At 50.8% G+C, this 18766-nt stretch overlaps 1 protein-coding gene across 1 annotated transcript in view; it reads left to right on the plus strand.

Annotated features, from left to right (window-relative positions):
* Window positions 1-1095, plus strand: part of Ap3s2 (adaptor related protein complex 3 subunit sigma 2) — a 46685-nt gene extending 45590 nt beyond the window's left edge. Inside the window, exon 6 of the mRNA XM_057756661.1 lies at window positions 41-1095. Within this exon, the coding sequence (XP_057612644.1) occupies window positions 41-169 (129 nt within the window). The 3' untranslated portion in view covers window positions 170-1095. The remainder of the gene's footprint in view (window positions 1-40) is intronic.
* The last annotated feature ends 17671 nt before the right edge of the window (window positions 1096-18766 follow it).

The raw sequence follows: 18766 nt of genomic DNA on the forward strand, positions 1-18766 counted from the left end.
CCTGGGAAAGTGACTGACAGTCTCTTCCCCTTGTTCCCAGGGTGGCCTTTCAGCAGCCCCCGCAAGGGCCGTGTCTGCTGTGAAGAACATCAACCTTCCTGAGATCCCGAGGAACATCAACATTGGCGATCTCAACATCAAAGTTCCCAACCTGTCCCAGTTTGTGTGAAGGTGGAGGACTGGGCTGGACTGGGGTCCTTTCAATGAGCGAAGCAGTCACATCCAGAACCAGAACCCTGCTGAGCCTTTAGAGACTTGGGACCCTAAGCCTTTCCCAGAGTGGGAAGGGAGCTGGTGCACACTGCCTGGCCATCCTGCTGCTCTCTGATACACATGGCCGTGGAGACATCAGTGCACTAAGCCACTGCTCCTTTGCCTCCCGTACAAGCCCTCAGGGTTGGGGACTGTGGAACAAGCCACCTGCTTCCCAGGGCCTGACTTCCTCCCTTACACCTAGGACTGCTGAGATCCTGGGCAAGAGACCAGGGAGAAGGAAGGACCAGCCTTTCAGATGTCAGGTGTGGTGAGTGGTAGGTGGTGCAGGGTGCTCTGGCTCCGCTAGGGCCTCTGATCCTAGGATCCCTCTGTGTAGCCAAGCCTTTGGTCAGCAGTTGCTGCGGAGTACACCTCCCCAAAGGCACAGTCCCAGTTTTCTTGTCACCGGCCTCTGTGTGCTGGGACAATTTAAATCATACTTTGGGTGCATGTCACTACTCCTGCCAATAGGGAGGGTACTCCTACACACACACACACACAGCCCTCTCTCAGATGAGAGACTGCTGTCTGTAGAATGTGAAGGTTGGATCCTCCCAGAGTTATGACTCGTCCCAAGTTTGAAATACGCTGTCTTCCTGGAAGCAGAAGGTTCAGTGACTGTGTTGTGAATGATGAACCATTTCCCCTTGCTCAGAAGCCCGCTGTGCAGTCTCAGCTTCTAGAGCTGAGAGCCTGAACTAGGTGCTGTGTGGGCTGAGCCTGCAGCATGCTAGCCACACTGCTGTGTATTTCCACTCTGCGTCCTGCAGTGAGCACACTGGACTCCTTTGGGCAACATTCTCCCACACCTCTGGAAACCTGTAAATGTTGTTAACACGTGCTGAGTCTTCTTCTTGTGCCTGGTTTGGAGTTAACGTTGCTGCGGGGGCAGGACCTCTTCTCCATGCCTTCAGCTGCGTCTCAGGCATGGTGGTGAGGGACCAATGCACCTTCACGGGGAACTCTCTTAGCCCTTTCCCACCGCCTTGGGATATTGCTGATGATCCTAGAGAACCATGTGTTAGGACCCAGGGGTTCTCATTTTCCCATGAGGCTTTGCACTCTGCCCATCGCTGCCTACAGCGTCTTGTGTCCCCATCCTTCCAGTCTTCTGTTGGTGCAGCAGTAAAGGGCAGTTTGCTGGAGATGAGACTTGAGACAAAATCTCTAATGCCTAATGCTCTTTTTTTTTTGAGACAGGGTTTCTCTGTATCTTTGGTGCCTGTCCCGGAACAGGCTGGCCTCGAACTCCCAGAGATCTGCCTGCCTCTGCCTCCCGAGTGCTAGGATTAAAGGCGTGCGGCACCACCACCCGGCTGCCTAATGCTCTTGAAGCATTTATTTTTATTTATGTTGTTTTATTGCCATTTTAGTACATTCAGGCCTCTTTTGCAATGGCTGGATATGGAGTAGGAATGAAGAAACTGGTGTTTCTTGCATCTGCTGTAGAATGATGTGAGCAAGATCCATAACAGTCTTAGCCACAGACATTTTATTTTCTTAAGGTTTATTTTGAAGCCGGGTGGTGGTGGCACCCAGCTTTAATCCCAGCACTTGGGAGGCAGAGGCAGGCAGATCTTTGTGAGTTCAAGGCCAGCCTGGTCTATAAGAGCTAGTTCCAGGACAGAGAAACCCTGTCTCAAAACAAAAAAACAAAACAAAACAAAATTTATTTTGAAGCTAGGCAGTGGTGGCACACCCACCCAGTACTCCAGAGGCAGAGGCAGGCAGTACTCCAGAGGCAGAGGCAGGCAGTACAATGTATACATAATAAATAAATACATCTTTAAAAAAAAAAAAAAAAACAGAAACACTCTCAGACACTTATAAAGAGAGGTTTGATTTTTTTTTTTAATTTATTTATTATGTATATAGTGTTCTGGGCACCAGATCTCATTACAGATGGTTGTGAGTCACCATGTGGTTGCTGGGAATTGAACTCAGGACCTCTGGAAGAGCAGCCAGTGCTCTTAACCTCCGAGCCACCTCTCCAGCCCCAAGGTTTGATTTTTTTTTTTTTTTTTTTTTAAAGATAGCCAGCATAAGAGCTGGAGGGTCCTCTGGAGACAAGGCTACCTGAAGTGTGTCTTGTTGAGGGCCACAGTATTCTGAAGTGTGCTTGCTGTTGACTAAGGCACCATTGAGTGGGAAGAACTGGAATTTCTAGGTAGTTTAGATTTCAGCCATTCGCCTGCTAGAAACGACTTTGTTTTCCAAAAACTATGGCCTGGCACTATAGGCTGCAAAAGCAAGCACCAGACAATGGATCGCACCATCCCCTTTGTAGTGTGGGTTTGGACTTGGAAAACTCCATTCCTCTAGTCATCCTAGAGGGATTGGTTGGTTAGTTAGTTAGCTAATTGCTAATGACTTGCAGCTAGCTTGTCAACTATCAACAAAGCCATAGTCTGAGATCGAACTCTACCTCCCTCTCCTCTTTGTGTTTTGAGACAGGGTCTTACTTTGTAATATAAATTCTCAATCCTCTTGCCTCTCCTCCAAAATTCTGATATTACAAGTGTGTACTCCATGCTCTGTGTACTTTCCCGTGGAGTAGTTAAGAGAAGTCCTTGGTCTTTTTGGAGAGGCGTGTCCCCTTTGCTCTGAGACGTTAGTTATGCAACCAGGGACTGGGTTTGTGTTTGCTTTGGGATCCTGGACCTGGAGAGCTTACACTGAGGCTTCCCGGTTTTCTCACTGCCACTAGTTAACTGGAGCCCTCCCACTGCCCATGTTCTGTGTACGTGCTCCATGAGGTCAAGCTCCGTCCTCAACTGAGAAAGAGGCTCTCTGTGCTCCACCTTGAGCTTCCCTAACGATGCTCTCATGGTTGGGCCGTGAGCATCTGACTGGCAGCTTGGAGCCGTGGACTCGGTGCTTGCTGTGTGGAAGACTGAAGGACAGACATTTCCACCCCTGACTCGCCAGGGTCATACCGGCTCTGCAGGGCGCTGGACAGATCACTTCCTCCAAGCCTGACCATGGCCCCATACTTGTTACGTTGAGGATATCCTGAATCACAAGCCCAGAATATCCATTCTCTACCACATACAGACCCAGCCCTCCCTCACCACTAGAGAGGCAACCTTGCTATTCTCTGTGACCTCAGCTTCAGAAAAGAAACCAGGAGAAATGGTTCAAACCAGGTCCCTGGCTCAGTCTGTGGCCTGACCTGTGGAAGGCTTTCCTTAGCATGACCGTCTGTCCATGTATTTTTAGAGAGGACTTGAGGACAGGTACGTGAAGTAAAGCCCCAGAGTAGGGCGTGGCCACCTTTGCACCCATCAGATGTCCTAGATGCCCACTGCTCTCAGTGCACTGATCACCCAGAGTGAGCTAGCTCTCTGGGAGCTGCCAGGCTAGGCCTCACCTAGGCCCAAACCTCAAGGTCAAGTGTTGGCCTTCTCAGAAGTTCTAGAGTGCTCTTCCCCTGCACCTTCTGGCAGAAGTGGCTGTTGAGGAAATAGCTCGATGCAAATGATTAATCCCTCCCAGAGTTCTTTTTCATTTCAGTTTTTCCTTTCCAAATAGGAAAGATATTCGTGTAGGTCAGTATTTTTATATGGGGAGGGGAGGTGCCCGCAGAAACCAGAAGGCATTGGATTTCTTGGAGCTGGAGTTAAATGGTTGTAAACCGCCTGACATGGGGTGCTGGGAGCCAAACTTAGGGTCCTCTAGAAGAGTAGCAAGTGCTCCAAACTGCTGAGCCATCTCCAGCCCCATGCAGGTCACAGTTTAAGAAAACAAGTTCAGCAAAAGACTCAGCTCTCCCCAGCCTCTGAGCAAGTCTTTGCCTCTCCCCAGCCTCTGAGCGCTGTCCTGACAGCAAGGGCTTGCAGTTTAAAGGCGTATGAAACACGCATCCTTTCTTTGCTTTCTAAACTGAGGACATAGCTGACCTCGGCCCAGTTCAGTCCTGATATCCTCCAGAGGTGCAGAGTCTGTTAACACACGTGTGCACACACAGTCCCCCCTACACACACATGCATGCACACACACCCATGTGAAACAGCAGCTCCCAGCCATTCTCAGCCTTCCCATTCTTCAAGGCGCTGGAACACAGTGTTTTTAAGTTGTCTGTTTCCTCCTCGGATGTAAGCCCTCAAGGACAGGGGTCAGCCTCCTACCCAGTGCTATGCCCCAGCTGCTTTCCCCAGCGCCTCGTCCATACTCAATCAAGAACGCTGGGTGAGTGGGTGGCCGAGGAGAGCAGCAGTTCATCCTTACAGTCTCTCTGCTCTGTGCTTACTAGGACTGAGATGTGGGGGTAGGAAGGCCTGTTGCTGCAGGTGGAAGATAGCAAGGATTGTATTGAGAGAAGGACAGAATACAGACATGTTAAATTGGAGTTGCCTGGGGATAATCCCCGCTGGTGAACGAGTGGACAGGAGACTGGTTGGTCCATCCCTGAGATATATGGAGTTGTTTTTAATTGGGCCTATAGGCTCAATTAGAGTGGGGTCATGTAAGGATCCCCTGTTATCTTTGAGAAATAAGATCAAGAACAAAGTGATGGACCCAAGTGATGAGAGTGAATGACAGACTGGACAGGGGAGAAGAATGACTGGACTTTGGAACAACATCAAATTGAGGGAAAGCTGCTGATAGCTGTGAGGATAGGAAGCCCTGGTCAGACAGAGCAGGGACCCCAGAGCCACAGCTCCAGAAATGTTCTTGCTGGAGGCCAGGGAAGCCAAGAGAGGTCTTGGATCCTTCCTGCCTGGACGATGTACGTGAGGATGTACCGGCTCACTTCCTGGGTGGGTCATCTAGCTCCTCCTCCTCCCATATTGCATCCCAGGCTTTTGTGACCGTCATGTTTTCCAGGACCCCAACTTTCTACCCCTCCATCCCCCAGCTAAACTCACTAGGAGTCAAGAAATGCTCTCGAAGACGCTCCACCTGTGTGTCTGTTGGTGGGGAAGTGGCAAAGAAGAGAGGTCTTCCTACTTGGAGCTGTCCAGCCAAGATCCCAGCCAGGCCAGCAAAGGCATTTCTCTAATTGGACAACCCCAGCTTGGCAGTGGGCAGGGTCCTGACTAGGCTGGCTATTAGGAGTATGTTGCTAGATTGGCTGTCTATCAGGAGATCTTGTGACATACCACCAGTGTGGGCCACAAAGAGTTCCACAGATTGGGTCTGCTGCCAGTGCTGGGATTGGGAAGGAGAGAGCCACCAGTACCTGATGCTCATCTTGACAGTGAGAAAAGCAGCAATCAGGGGCCCCTCAGAAAGAGACCCCAACCTAGCCCCTGGAAAACCCCATGCCATGTCCAGAGAAACTGCAGGGTAAAACTGGGAGTGATGGCAGGGACCACGGAAGTACAGCTTCCCTGAAGATGAGGCTTTGACGACAAAGGCACGGTGGGAGAGACCTTGGGCGCCTTCCCCTGGAGCTGCAGGAAGCTGGACACCCAGCAGGTGCAATGGAAGGAGACCACATTCTTTGCAGAACTGGAGCCAGATGATGGGCTCTGGCCTGTAGGCCCAATAAGCGTGGGCTCATGTAGGGATCCCTACTTTCTTTGAGCAATAAGACTTTTAGGCCCCCTCAAGACAGAGACCCTCAACCTAGCCCCTGGAAAACTCCATGGTTTTGCCAGCTATGCCATCAAACTGGCCTCCTGGGAGCACTTGGGAATGATTGAGGACCCTATCTATCGTCCAGGGGGGCAGGCTGGAGGTTGTCTTCTGCATGATGGAGAACTGCTTTTGCAAGCTCCTGAGAGAAAAGTACAGGTAAGGGAGTTCCAGGTACAGGTGTCAAACACAGGTACCCAGGTCCCTCAGACTGAGAGAATGCTCAAGGTCCAGATGCTCCCCTGTTTATAATGGGGTTTTGTCGCTCTAAAGCCATCACCGTTTGGAAATGCCCTCAGTGGGAAGCAACTGAACGGCCTATGTAGCTCAGTCTGCTGTAGGACCACAGTCCAGTGATCCACATGGAGCTGTGGGATGCATGGGGCTGTGGCTGCTGCCACTGCCCAGCCTCAGAGATGATTAATCCGCACATACTAGACCTGACAAATCCACACCTAAAGGACAGTTTTCACGCCGCCTGACTTACCAACCGTCATGAATTAAGACCCTGATCACAGTGGGGGACTGATTTGGGGGATACAGAGCTATAGGTAGTAGATTGACCTTGATGGGAGACACACAGGTCACTGCGTCTCAGTTCTTTGCTGTCCTGGAAGAGACAAAGAAAAGCCTGTGGTTGCTCTTGTGGCTTTGTTGGTCGGCGTGCCTCTTACCCAATTGTGTTGGCAAGAGGGACAAGTGTCTTCCCACAGCAGACCTTGGCAGTTGGGGTCATGAGCTACAATGCCAGGGTGTTTTCCCACCATGAGAGCAGCCCCCACCCTTCTCCAGCCTCAAGTACAGGGCACTGGGCAGGTGACCCCCTTTCACCTGGTTCTAGCTGCCAGCTATCTGAGCCACACTCTCTGGCCAGAGATAGCAACATTGGGCCTATGGCGCAAACCTTTTCCTGTTAGAGCAATGGTTTCCACACCAAAGCAGTGTTTGAACCACCAACTTTGAAACTAGCTTTTCTGGATCTTGCATTGCAGGTTGAAGGTTTGGCTAGCCCCACCCCCACAACAGTCCCTGAGGTAGCTTCCACCTTGTGTTTGACTCAGGTCTTTGGGGACACTATCTACAGTGTCACTGATTATGCTAGCTCTGTGTTTTTCTACCCCTTGGGCCTGCCTTGCCCTGGGACCTACAACATGGCCCAGTAGTTGTTTAAAGTGTGTGATGAATGTTACAGAATTGAAAGGAAAGCCTAATAGTAATAATGTAGAGACCGCACTTTCTAGAGCCCCGAAAACAACATAAATGTGGGGCTGAAGAGATGGCTCAGCGATTAAGAGCACTTGCTCTGCAACTCTAGTTCCAGGAGAGCCAACACCTTTTTCTGGACTCAGTGGGCACTCACACACACACACACACACACACACAGAGAGAGAGAGAGAGAGAGAGAGAGAGAGAGAGAGAGAGAGAGAGAGAGAGAGAGAGAGAATCGTTAGGTTTCAAGCTTGGAACAAATGGCTGAGATGCCATCAAAGCCGACCTGCCAGCCAAGTTCTCCCAGCATCCCTCAGTCTGTTACAGGGTCATCCTGGCTAACATACCCTGTCCCTACTCTGGGGCTGTTTGGCTACACCAGTCCTTTTACCTGTTTTAGTCCATTGGCCTCTTTGCTTCTTGTCCTCTTGTCCCCTCCCTTTTGTCCTCACAAGCCTTCCCCCACTCAGTCTGCTGGTCATGTCCACTCTGGACGCTCCCAGATATCCCTGTCTCTGGCTGTATTCTCTTTCATATCTACAATAAATCACCACCATACTTAGGAGCAGTCATGTCCTTCCCTTTTATTTATTTTTTTATTCAAAAACATGTTTTAAAAATGCTAGGTGGTAGTGGGGCACACCTTTAACCCCAGCACTCAGGAGGCAGAGACAGGTGGATCTCTGTGAATTCAAGGCCAACCTGGTCTCCAGAGAGAGTTATAGGACAGCCAGGGCTACACAGAGAAACCCTGTCTCAAAGCAAACTAACAAATCTTCAAAACATGGATATGTCTGAGTGGCTCAGCTGCTTCCAGATATGTGGGACTTGGGTGACATCCCTAACCTCTGTAGCTGTGTCCTCATCTGAGAAATGGAAACGATGCAGCTCCCTGTGCGAATCCACACCCTCAGCACAAACAGAAGATCCAGTCCAGGAACAGAATTAAAAACATTCATTTTTGCTTGGGGAACTTTTGGGTTTATTTTGCTGTTGAGACAGGGTCTGTCTATGTAGGCCTGGCTGTCTTGGAACTCTCAGATGCTCAGTGCTGGCCTTGCCAACACCGGACCTGTGGGCCACAGACAGAGGCAGGATGCCAGCAGATACCTTTGATCGGTGCAGGGCCACGCCTGGTAGCCAGGAAGTAACAGGAGGCCGGTCCTGAGCACATATGGTGGGGAGTGTGCCCCGTGTGGAAGAACCAGAATGGCTGTCACAGGCCTGCGGAAGATTGGAGTCACCACTCATCCGGAATGCCCAGGTGCAGCTGACGGGGCCCACCGAAGTGTGTGTCCACGACTCGGGGAGGCCAAACTGGTTCATGTGTGTTCAGAAGATGTGGGCAGAAGGACAGGTGCATTGCACATGCTCCTCAAAGCCTGGGACACCGCACAGAGTTCGAGTTTCCTTCCCGTTGCTGAGACAAATGCTTTGGCCAAAAGCACCTTAGGAGGAAAAAGGATTTATATACTTCTAGGTCACAGACCGTTGTTGAGGGAGATCAAGACAGGAATCAGAAGCAGAAACCATGAAGAAACAGTACTTGCTCAGATTCAGTCTTAACTAGCTTTCTCTCTTAATTTTCCAAGACTGTTTCTCTGTGTAGCTCTGGCTGTCCTGGAACTCAATCTGTAGGCTAGGCTGGTCTCGAACTCAGAGATCTGCCTGCTTTGCCTCCTGTGCTGGGATAAAAGGTGTGTGTGCCACCACCTCCTGTTTTAACTAACTTTCTTATACAACCCAGGACCACCTTGTCTAGGGATGGTATCACCTGCAGTAGGCTGGGTCTTTCTTTTCCAATTGGCAGTTGACACACACACACACACACAACACACACACCAAAACCAAAAACATGCCAGGCGGTGGTGGCACACAGCTTTAATGCCCAGTACTCGAGAGGCAGAGGCAGGTGGGTTTCTGTGGGTTCGAGGCCAGCTTGGTCTACAGAGGGAGTTCCAGGACAGGTTCCAAAGCTACAGAGAAACCCTGTCTTGAAAAACAAAAACAAAAAACAACAAACAAACAAGCAAACAAAACAAAAGGCCATCTCCCAGATCTAGTCAATTTCTCTGTTGAGGCTGCCATCTCATGTGACTCTAGGCTGCGTCGAGGACTAGGACTAACTAAGCTAACTAGGACACCACAGCACTCATCCACAACGGAGCAAGTCCTGAATCTCTCTGAAGGCAGGCTACCTGATCCCAAAGGAGCAAGTCACAGCTAACCACGGTGCCTTATTTCATGGAGCCCAGAAACTGGTGCTCAGGCCTGCAGACACGTGAGAGAAGCAGAATCAGCTTTGCCCAAGGCCAAGTTTCATTTATTTCCACCTTGGAGACAGGTGAGATGGATCTCCGGGGCCAGAAGTCAGGGAAGGGTGTCTTCTGAGGGTGAGCCAGCCAGGCACAGTGGGGCTCCTACAGGGCAGAGCTCTCTCTTCTCCAAATTGTTCACTTGTTCTCTTGGGCGCTCATGTTCTGAAGCTTTACTCAGTTCCCCACTTAGAATCTGTCTTTTTCTGTAGGCATGTTATACTTCAGGTGGGGGAAAGAAAAGGCGACCACCAGACTTGGTGATGAACAGCTATATTGTCCTGCACCCAGAAGCTAAAACAAACCTCCGTACCTAATGCAAACAAACCGCAAACAACAAACACACAGACGAACACAATTTTCCCCTTTTCTTTTCTGGAGTCTGGGAAGAACTCTGTGTTACATGGTCGTGATCCCATGGCAGAAGGTGGAGGGGCAATCAGTTTAGAACAAAGACCCTCCCTCCACGACCACACCACTCCAGTCCTGAGTGCTCAGTGCTCTCACAGGTCCCGTCCCCAGCATCACTACCCTGGGGGTAAAGTTTCCAGCTCTTGGTCTATGCAGGCTCCCGGCACAGACTACGGTCCCCAAGATGGGAGAGCAAGCCCAAGGCTGCAAGCGGGGGTCTGCAGGAGGCCCAGAGGGCCTTTGACCTCCCCTGCAGCCTGCCTCCCGAATGCCAGGGTGACAGGCAGGCACCCCCATGTTCGAATCTGTCTTCATTTCTTACCCTTGACTTCTGTGCAGAGAGCGGATGGAAGGAGAAAGGAAAATGTCTCGGAGTGCAACCAGGAGCACGTTCATGGTGGCCCCGGTCAGGTCGGAGCGAGACAGCAAGAAGCAAGACTTGTAGCACACATAGGGCTAGAATTGGCGGGACTTGGGAAGTGTCACGGTATGGAAGGAGGCTGAGGACAAGACCTTGGTGACCAGCGAGTAACACGGGCCTGCTTAGAGTCAGGCAGGATGACAAGGGTGCACCCTGAGATCAGAAACAGAGTAAGATGAGGCTAAGAGAGTTTCAGGGGGGTCTGGGAGTATTCGAAAGAACATCTACGGGAGATGGGTGAGGACCCAGGGACTGCAGTGCCCAGGAAGAACATGGCTTAAGGGAGGCCACTGCTCTATGCCGCTCAGACAGCCTCAGGATAGGAGAGTTTGGGGCCATGATAGACCGTGCTCTCTGAAAGAAAAAGAAAGCAGGGGCGGGGACCACTTACTCTTTCCTGAGTTAGGACTCCACAGTGCTGTGGGAAGGATTACAGGAAGGAAGTCCTGCAATTGCCCCAGGGAGGTCATTCTGGAAGGGCAAGTGACTGTATTATCTCCCTAAGGGGATGACCAGTTTTCCCTCTCCCTAGCCTGTCTTCACCAGCTTTCCTCAGGGATGCAGTCCTGGCCTGGTGAGTGATTGACAGGCCAGCTGGATTAACTCTTAAAGGAGACAACAGTGTGTCATGTTTTAAGTATTTAAAATGTCAAGTCGCTACAGGCTGTCTGTAGAACTCAGGTGCGATTCTTCTGACCAAGAAAGAGGAAGAAGCGGTTCCTTTTTTACAGGGTTTCTCTGTATAACAGCCTCAGCTTACAGAGTAAGCCTGGAAAATTACTTTGTAGACCAGGCTGGCCTTGACCTCACAGAGATCTGACTGCCTCTTCCTCCCCAGTGCTGAGATTAAAGGCGTGCGCCACCATCACCTGGCTAAGAAGTTGTTCGTTAATGGGCCTCAGCAAAGGCCAGATACTCCACCATATGGTAATTTAAGCCCTACGAAGCAGCCTCTGCTCAGAGTGTTACCAGGGAAACAGGAGATAGGGTGTCCATCTCCAGTGGCCCCCAGGTCTGCTACTATCTTTCTAGCTACATAACTCTAGGAGTCCGCGGAAGGACGAGGGAAGCAGTTGCTGTGGAGTGGGTGTACAGGGTAGACCATGGCCCAAGATGAACATAGGTAGTCTAGCTGACCAGACGCTGCCAGAAGACTTTGGCCCCTAGGGAAGAGGCGGCTCCGCCAGGTGTGAAACAGAGTGTGATCTCTGTCCGCTCAAGGAAGGTTAAGGAGTCCTGGTGAGGATGGGGTAGGCAGCTGAAGTAAGCATTATTGCTTTTCCATCCTACCCCAGTCAATGTTTGGACAGTGATAGGCCACTGCTTGTGCCGGCTTCCGTCGGTGACAAGTGTACATAAAGGAGGCGTGCCAGTTCTCCGGAGACCCCTTCAGGGTCAGAGCATGATGCAAGGGTCCCTTTATTCCTGCCAGGCAATGGGCTGTTCCCCAGATAAGGGTTGTTCCTTCAACCTGGGTCCTGGAGTGCAGGTGACGTGGCCCAAAACCGTAGCCACTGATGACATCATGGAATGTGAACAAGGAGGAAACCTCAAGAACTGGAGCTGTTTGTTACCAGGTAGATTTCTGTGAGTTCGAGGCCAGCCTGGTCTACAGCATGAGATCCAGGACAGGTTCCAAAGCTGCAGAGAAACTCTGTCTTGAAAACCAAGAAAAAGAAAAAGAAAGAAAATGCCAACTATCCCCTCGTGACAGGGGATGGCTGTCTGCCTGGTTGAAAAGAGGGACTGCAGAGGGAGGACACTGAATATGTCACCTCATGTCACCAGTATGTAATGTCGGACTTGCAAACTTCCTACGTGACTTTATGCCAAAACAGGTTGATAAAACTGGTTTGGGCACAGGCTGGAACCAGGGCTAAGTAAGACCTCTTCGCCCAGGCCCTTCAGAATTCTCTTTGGTTTTTTGTTTTGTTTGAGGTGTTCATGTGTGTGTGTATGTGTGTGTGTGTGTAGCATAAGTGTGATGTCTGCACATGTGTGTGCCTGGGTATACACACCTATGCACCTATGCTCACATGGAAGCCGGAGGAGGACAGCTATGTTCCAATCTATCACTTTCTACCTTATTCCCTCCAGACAGGGTCTTTCCATGAACCTGGAGTCAGGCTGGTAGCCAGCAAGTCCTGGAATCCTCCTGCCCAGCCCCCAATCCTGTGGCCAGCAAACCTTAGCGTCCTCCTGTTTCTGCCCTCCATAGTATTGGGTCTTACAGCTGTGGCATACAACCTGGCTTTGTATATGGGTCTGAGGATTTGAACTCAGGTCCTCACGTTTGTGTTGCCTGCACTCTTACCTGCTGAGTCAGGACCCAGTCCTAGGTTTGGTTTGGTTTGGTTTGAGGTTGAGTCTCATGTAGCTCAGGCTGACCCATGTAGCCCAGGCTAAGGATAACCTTACCCTCCTGATCCCTATGCCTCCAAGGTCTGGGATAACAGACCTGTGCCACTTCCCTGGCTAGAATTAATATTCCCTTTCTAGAGACACAGCAAATGACCAGTGTGGGGATTAGGTTAACTGCTAAGGGTCCCATGGCTATTAAATGACAGATATCAACATAATAGATATCAAAATGTGCCTGAATCCAAGCCCTGGGCTTGTTTCACCTAGAATGAAAACAGGTTTTGTTTTAGTTTGTTTTGTTTTGTTTTGTTGTTGTTGTTTGATCGCTGGCCCAGGCTGTTTTAGAACTCACAATCCCCCTGCCTCAGCCTCCAGCATGCTGGGATTAAGACATGTGCTGCCACTCCAGCTTTGTAATGGCCATGACTTGCAGACTAAGGGTCCCCAGGTGACAGAGGGCATTCCAGAGACAGCCTCTGTGTGTGCCTAGCATTCCAAAGAGTGGAATGGGCTGGGAAGTGGTGGTGGTGGGGCGGATTTGTTGCTGTGTGTGTTGAGAGGGCAGAGGTCAGGCCCTAGAATTACCAGAGTAACCAGGGCCTTCGTGGGAAGGAATTGTAGTGAGGTGCCGGGGTCAGTTTGTATGTGCTTGGAACAGCCAGTTGTTAAACTTCTACCATTTCATGGGTCAGTTGTTCAGCACGGCCCTTGTGAAAAATTAAACTAGATATGCTTACAATTAAAATTTATTGAAAGCAGGGGCTGAGAAGCTTGAAGTCACCTACAATTCCAGCTCCAGGGGACCCAGCGCCTTCTCTGAGCTCACCTGCAAGAACACATGCTCACGCATGTGCACATAATTAAAAAGAAAATACAGCTGGGCAGTAGTGGTGCACGCCTTTAATCCCAGCACTCGGGAGGCAGAGGCAGGCGGATCTCTGTGAGTTCGAGGCCAGCCTGGTCTACAAGAGCTAGTTCCAGGACAGGAACCAAAAATCTACAGAGAAACCCTGTCTCGAAAATCCAAAAAAAAAAAAAAAAAAAACAAACAAACAAAAAAAAAAAAAACATCTTCAAAGGAACAAGCTAACTAATGTTTGCTAAAAGCAATGGTGGGGAGGAGCTTGGAGACACAGCTCGATCGGTAGAATACTTGCCTAACATGCAAAAAACCTTAGTACCACATAACCCAGAGCGTGGTGAAATTCTGCAGGTACTCAGAAGTTGGAGGCAGGACCACCAGAAGAAGTTCAAGGTCATCCTCAGCTATATAATGAGTTCAAAGCCAGCTTGGGATAAAATAGATTCTATCTTGGGACTGGAGAGATGAGTCTGTGGTTGAGAGCTCTGGCTGTTCTTCCAAAGGACCTGGGTTCAATTCCCAGGACCCACATGGTAGTTCACACAGCTGTCGGTAACTCCAATTCCAGGGGATCTGGCATTCTTGTACAGACATACATGTAGGCAAAACCCCAGTGTACATAAAATAATAAATCTTTAAAAAAAAGAAAAAATAAATTCATAAGTAAATAAATAAAAATAAAAGTGGGTTGGGGTATAGGGCAAAGCACATGATTAGCCTGCTTGAGACTCTAGGTCCAATCCTAGAAGCCCCTATAAAAGGCAGAGACAGAGGCTGGAGAAATGGATCCGTGGGTAAGAATGTAGGTTGTTCCTGCAGAGCACCTGAGTTCAGTTCCCAGCATCCACTCCAGCAGGCACAACTGTACGTCCAGTTCCAGGGACTCTGACATAGTCTTCTGGACTTAGATGGCATCTATACTCACATACCCCACCCCCACATAGACATATCACTACAATCAAAATAGATTCGTTTTCAAAGGGGGAAGAGAATATTCAAAGCCCACCAGCCATCACCCTTGTGCCACACTGGCCTCTTGCTAATGCTACTCGGGGTTGTGGGGCCTGTTGATCTGCACAGTGGGACTGTGCAGGGGGGTGCCCTGGCACTGGCTTCTCTACTCCCTCTCCTGTGGCAGCTGGACAGCTGATCAGGTGGAACACCCTACACCATGGAAATCGGCAAATGTTAAAGTATTAAATGTTAAGGTACTCCTGCCCCTTACTGTGTACTGTGCACTGTGTACTGTCTCGTTGCTGACCTCTGGGACCTTGGGTCACTTGAGTGGGGAGAGGGTGTGGAAAGCTCAGGTCTGGAGTTGAGGGTGACAAGCAGGGCCTGAGGCTGTTTTTCTGTCATCACCCTAAGCGGCTAATGCACACTGAGTCTTACTGCATAAGTACATTTTCAGAATGCGTTACTCACCACACCCGGTGAGGTCAAGTGCTGTTATTAGCTTCAAGTGGGGAAACTGAGGCACAGAGATATTTACACAGCATCACCCGGTTAATAGGTGTCAATTCCAGGACCCAAAGCTGTCCTCGAGTGAACTTCATCCACCAGCAGGCCTGTGACTCCCTTCTCCTGGAGGCTGGGTGTTGTGTGGATCAAAACGCTGCTTGGGAAACCTCAGGCCCCAGGCCAAGGGCACATAGGCCTTTTCCTGAAGTAACCAGGAGCAGTTGGCCAGCCCTGTAGTCTCCTAAAGGTTCCAAAAGGAACTCTATGTTCCTTTTTTGTTTCATTTCTGACAAAAAAAAAAAAAGCAGCTTAAGGGAGGAAAGATTTAGTACTGCTCAAAGTTTCAGTCCATCCCAGTAGGGAAGTCATATGGAGCAACCCGGGGGTGAGCATGGTGCGGGGGTGAGCATGGTGCGGGGGTGAGCATGGTGCGGGGGTGAGCATGGTGAGGCGGTGGAGCATCCCAGTGGGTGGGCATGGTGGAGTATCCCAGTGGGGGAGCATGGGGGAGCATCCCAGTGGGGGAGCATCCCAGTAGGGGAGCATCCCAGTGGGGGAGCATGGGGGAGCATCCCAGTGGGGGAGCATGAGGGAGCATCCCAGTGGGTTAACACAGTGGAGTTCCAGTGGTGCGTGTGGTGGAGCTCCCTATCCTGGCATATTAGAGAAGCAGAGAACTGGATGAACTGAAGTCAAGTACAATCCAATAACACTAGGACCCATTTCCATCCCCAAAGTTCTAGAGCCTCTCCAAAGAGCACCACCAGCTGAACTGAGTGCTCAAACACATGGACGCCATGACACTCTAGATCCTAGCAACCAAAAGACATCCTTGTGAGGTCCCACCAATCAGAGCTGACCATGTCCCAACCCTGCTATCCTGACAGCTGGTCAAGTGCCAGGCTCTGTACCAAGCAGGCTGACTTCCTTCTTGCCCTGGAAGGGGCTAGATGAAGTCCAGGGTGCCTGCCAGCCATCCCTTGTCAGGGAAGAGGGCTGTTGGCGAGTCAGAGGGAAGTAGCCACGCTGACCGTGGGTAATGAGATGAGAGTAACCATGCCTGGGGTGCGGCTGGCCCAGGAGCAGCTCTGAAGGTAGAGGTTGATAAGTAGCTGTGGAGGAGAGGCCACTGTAAGGTCTCCCCAGCTAGAGATGGGACAGAAGCTACAAGGACTCAGGGACCCTGGAAAGCTTGAAAGACCATGAGGGGCTACCAAGGCCTCCCTTAAGAACAGAGCTTGGCCGTGGGGTAGCAGGTTCAACACTGGGCACATCCAAGCTTAACTGGAAAAGAGTGAGGCCAAGAGCTTGTGGCTGGTGGCAGGGCCCCTGGCCAAGAATGAGAATTAATGGCAGCCAGTTCAGAGGCAGGATGGTGAGGTTCGTCTGACTTTACTGAATATACACTTGCGGGTCCCAAAGGACCCAGAGACGATAGTTCAGGGGGTGTTTGGGTCGCACTTTCCTGGCCATGATTGGAAATGAGGGATGGGATCCAGGAGTCGTGAGTCCAAGAAAGGGGTGGGCCACATGATGGCAAGAGGGGGACCCCCCACATCCAGACAAGATGGGAAAGGGTGCTCTGGTGTGTGTGGCAGAGGTGGGGGATTGTTGGAGAGGCAAGGCCATGAAAGGAATTCAAGGGGAGGCAAACTTTGGCATCGGGGATAGTCAGCGTGGCGGCCCAGCCCGAGAGTGGCTGTAGGGTAAAGTGGAGTGAGAGCCTGTGGGCTGTTGGGAGAGTTCCCACAAAGGCCTCAGGCTACTGAGGTAGTGGGAAGGGCGTGCAGAGGAGACAGGTCGGAGCAAGTCTCCCAGGCTCGAGGAGGGTGGGGCCTTCCACAGGTGGAAAGACCTTTCTGGTGCTGAAGGCAAGGGAGGCTTTCCTGAGGAGCGGGGGCTGTGCTCCAGGTGAGCCGCATTGAGAGGGAGCGGGAAGAGGAGGAGGCCGAGCGGGGCTGGGGAGAGGCATCCAGGACAAGGCTGAGAACAGTGAGCTAAGGTGCGGAACCTGAAAGTTACGTCTACTTCCCGCTCTTCGTTTTACTTGGAAAAGGAGCCTTAAATCCAATGACAACTGTCCTTACAGGACAAACAGGGAAACCATGTAACCCCAAAGGGAGAGATCAGAGACCAGGAAACTAGAACGTCCCTTAAGACGAGCCATTCCCTGCACACCTTTTCAAAGAACCTCACCCTGCTGACCCCGGGGTTACAGGCTTTGGCTGTGTGCAGTCATCTGTCACCAGAGGCCAGGGCATGTTGCAGGGATTCCTCTGCCAGCTCTGGGCAGGGCAGGGACGGGGAGGCAAGACTAGCTGAGCAGGTGAACAGGGGAGGAAGGCAGACACATGACGCTGGGCAGGCTGAACAAAGCCTTCTGAAGAGCTGGGGGAGAGACTGGGGAGGCCATGACTGGAGGGAGGGCCCTCCAGGAAGGGCCTGGTTAATCACAGTTGGCAGCTTGCCTGGGTTAAGAAGCCCCTGGGAGAGTCATAAAGCACATTTCTGGGTGAAGGGTTTTCTAGAGAGGATTAACGGAGGAGGGGAGACTTGTCCTGAACGTGGGGACAGGGGCTCTGATGGAATAAAAGGAAAGAGGAGTGAGCCACCACCTCAGCAGTTCCTCCCTGTTTCCCAACCGCCAAGTGTGAAGGGCCCAGCACCCTCTGAAATAGTGGACAACATAAACCTCTCCTCCTGAAGATATTTTCTCGGGGATCTATCACAGAAAAGGGCAAAGGACAAACAGACACCTTCTGGTGAGACAGTTTCAAGACAGACAAGGTCCCAAGGAGGCCCCTGGGCTGTAGGAGGGGTGGCCAGTGAAGCGCTCAGGGAAACTCCTGAGCTGTGGATTCCTGGGATGGAAGTCTGCCACCTCTAGGGAGAAATATGTTTGAAGTGTCAAGGTTACTGCCCCCCTTTTTGGGTCTCTCATGTATTGGGGGCTCTGCCCTGCTGACTGGGCCATTTGGAGAATGCCCTCTCTGACCCTGACTCCTTACCTCAGAGGTAGGTTGCTGAATACCCATTATTGTCTCTGAGACTGGGTCTCATGTAGCCCAGGCTGGCCTTGATCTCATTGATAATCTTGAATTTGGCTTGCTGTTGTTGTTTTGTTTTTGAGACAGGGCTTCTAGCTGTCCTGGAACTCACTAAGTAGACCAGACTGGCCTCAAACTCACTGAGATCCGCCTGCCTCTGCCTCACAATTGCTGGGATTAAAGGCAAGTGCCACCATGCCTGGCTGGTGATCTTGAATTCTTAATCCTTTTGCCTTCACCTTCATAGGTCCTTGGGATTCCAGCTTTTCATACCACCTGGCAAGTAGAACTCTATTCTTTTCTCTTCTTTTTATTGTTGTTTTGTTGTTGTTATTATTATTATTACTGAAACAGGTTTTTTTTTTTATGTTCCTGGATGTCCTGGAACTCACTGTGTAGACCAGGCTGACCTTGAACTCACAGAGATCTGCCTGCCTTTGCTTCTGAGTGCTGGACTTAAATGTATGTGCCACCACACCTGTTTCAGACATCTATTCTTTCCTCACCCTGGAACCAAAATTTCTGTATTCCAATACTGCCCCTCAAACTCTCTCCAGGTCCGGGGGCGATATCCAGAGCCATATTACTGGGGTCTTCATTTCTGTGGAACTTTGTCCTCCTCTGTTTGTCCTCAGTGTCCCCATGGCTATTAAATGCTTGGGGGAGCAGCCGACATCTCACACCAGCTATAGCAACTGCAGGGCCCAGTTCAAAATGAAAATATGAGTCCCCTGGTTCAAAAACACAAAGGGCTGGCTGTGGTGGCACGGGCCTGTGCTCTCTGCACTTGACAAAGTGAAGTAGGAAAATCTTGAGTTCAAGACTGGCCTGGGCTACACAGAGT

The sequence above is a fragment of the Chionomys nivalis genome, chromosome 23 (genome assembly GCF_950005125.1).
Source record: "Chionomys nivalis chromosome 23, mChiNiv1.1, whole genome shotgun sequence".
Lineage (NCBI taxonomy): Eukaryota > Metazoa > Chordata > Mammalia > Rodentia > Cricetidae > Chionomys > Chionomys nivalis.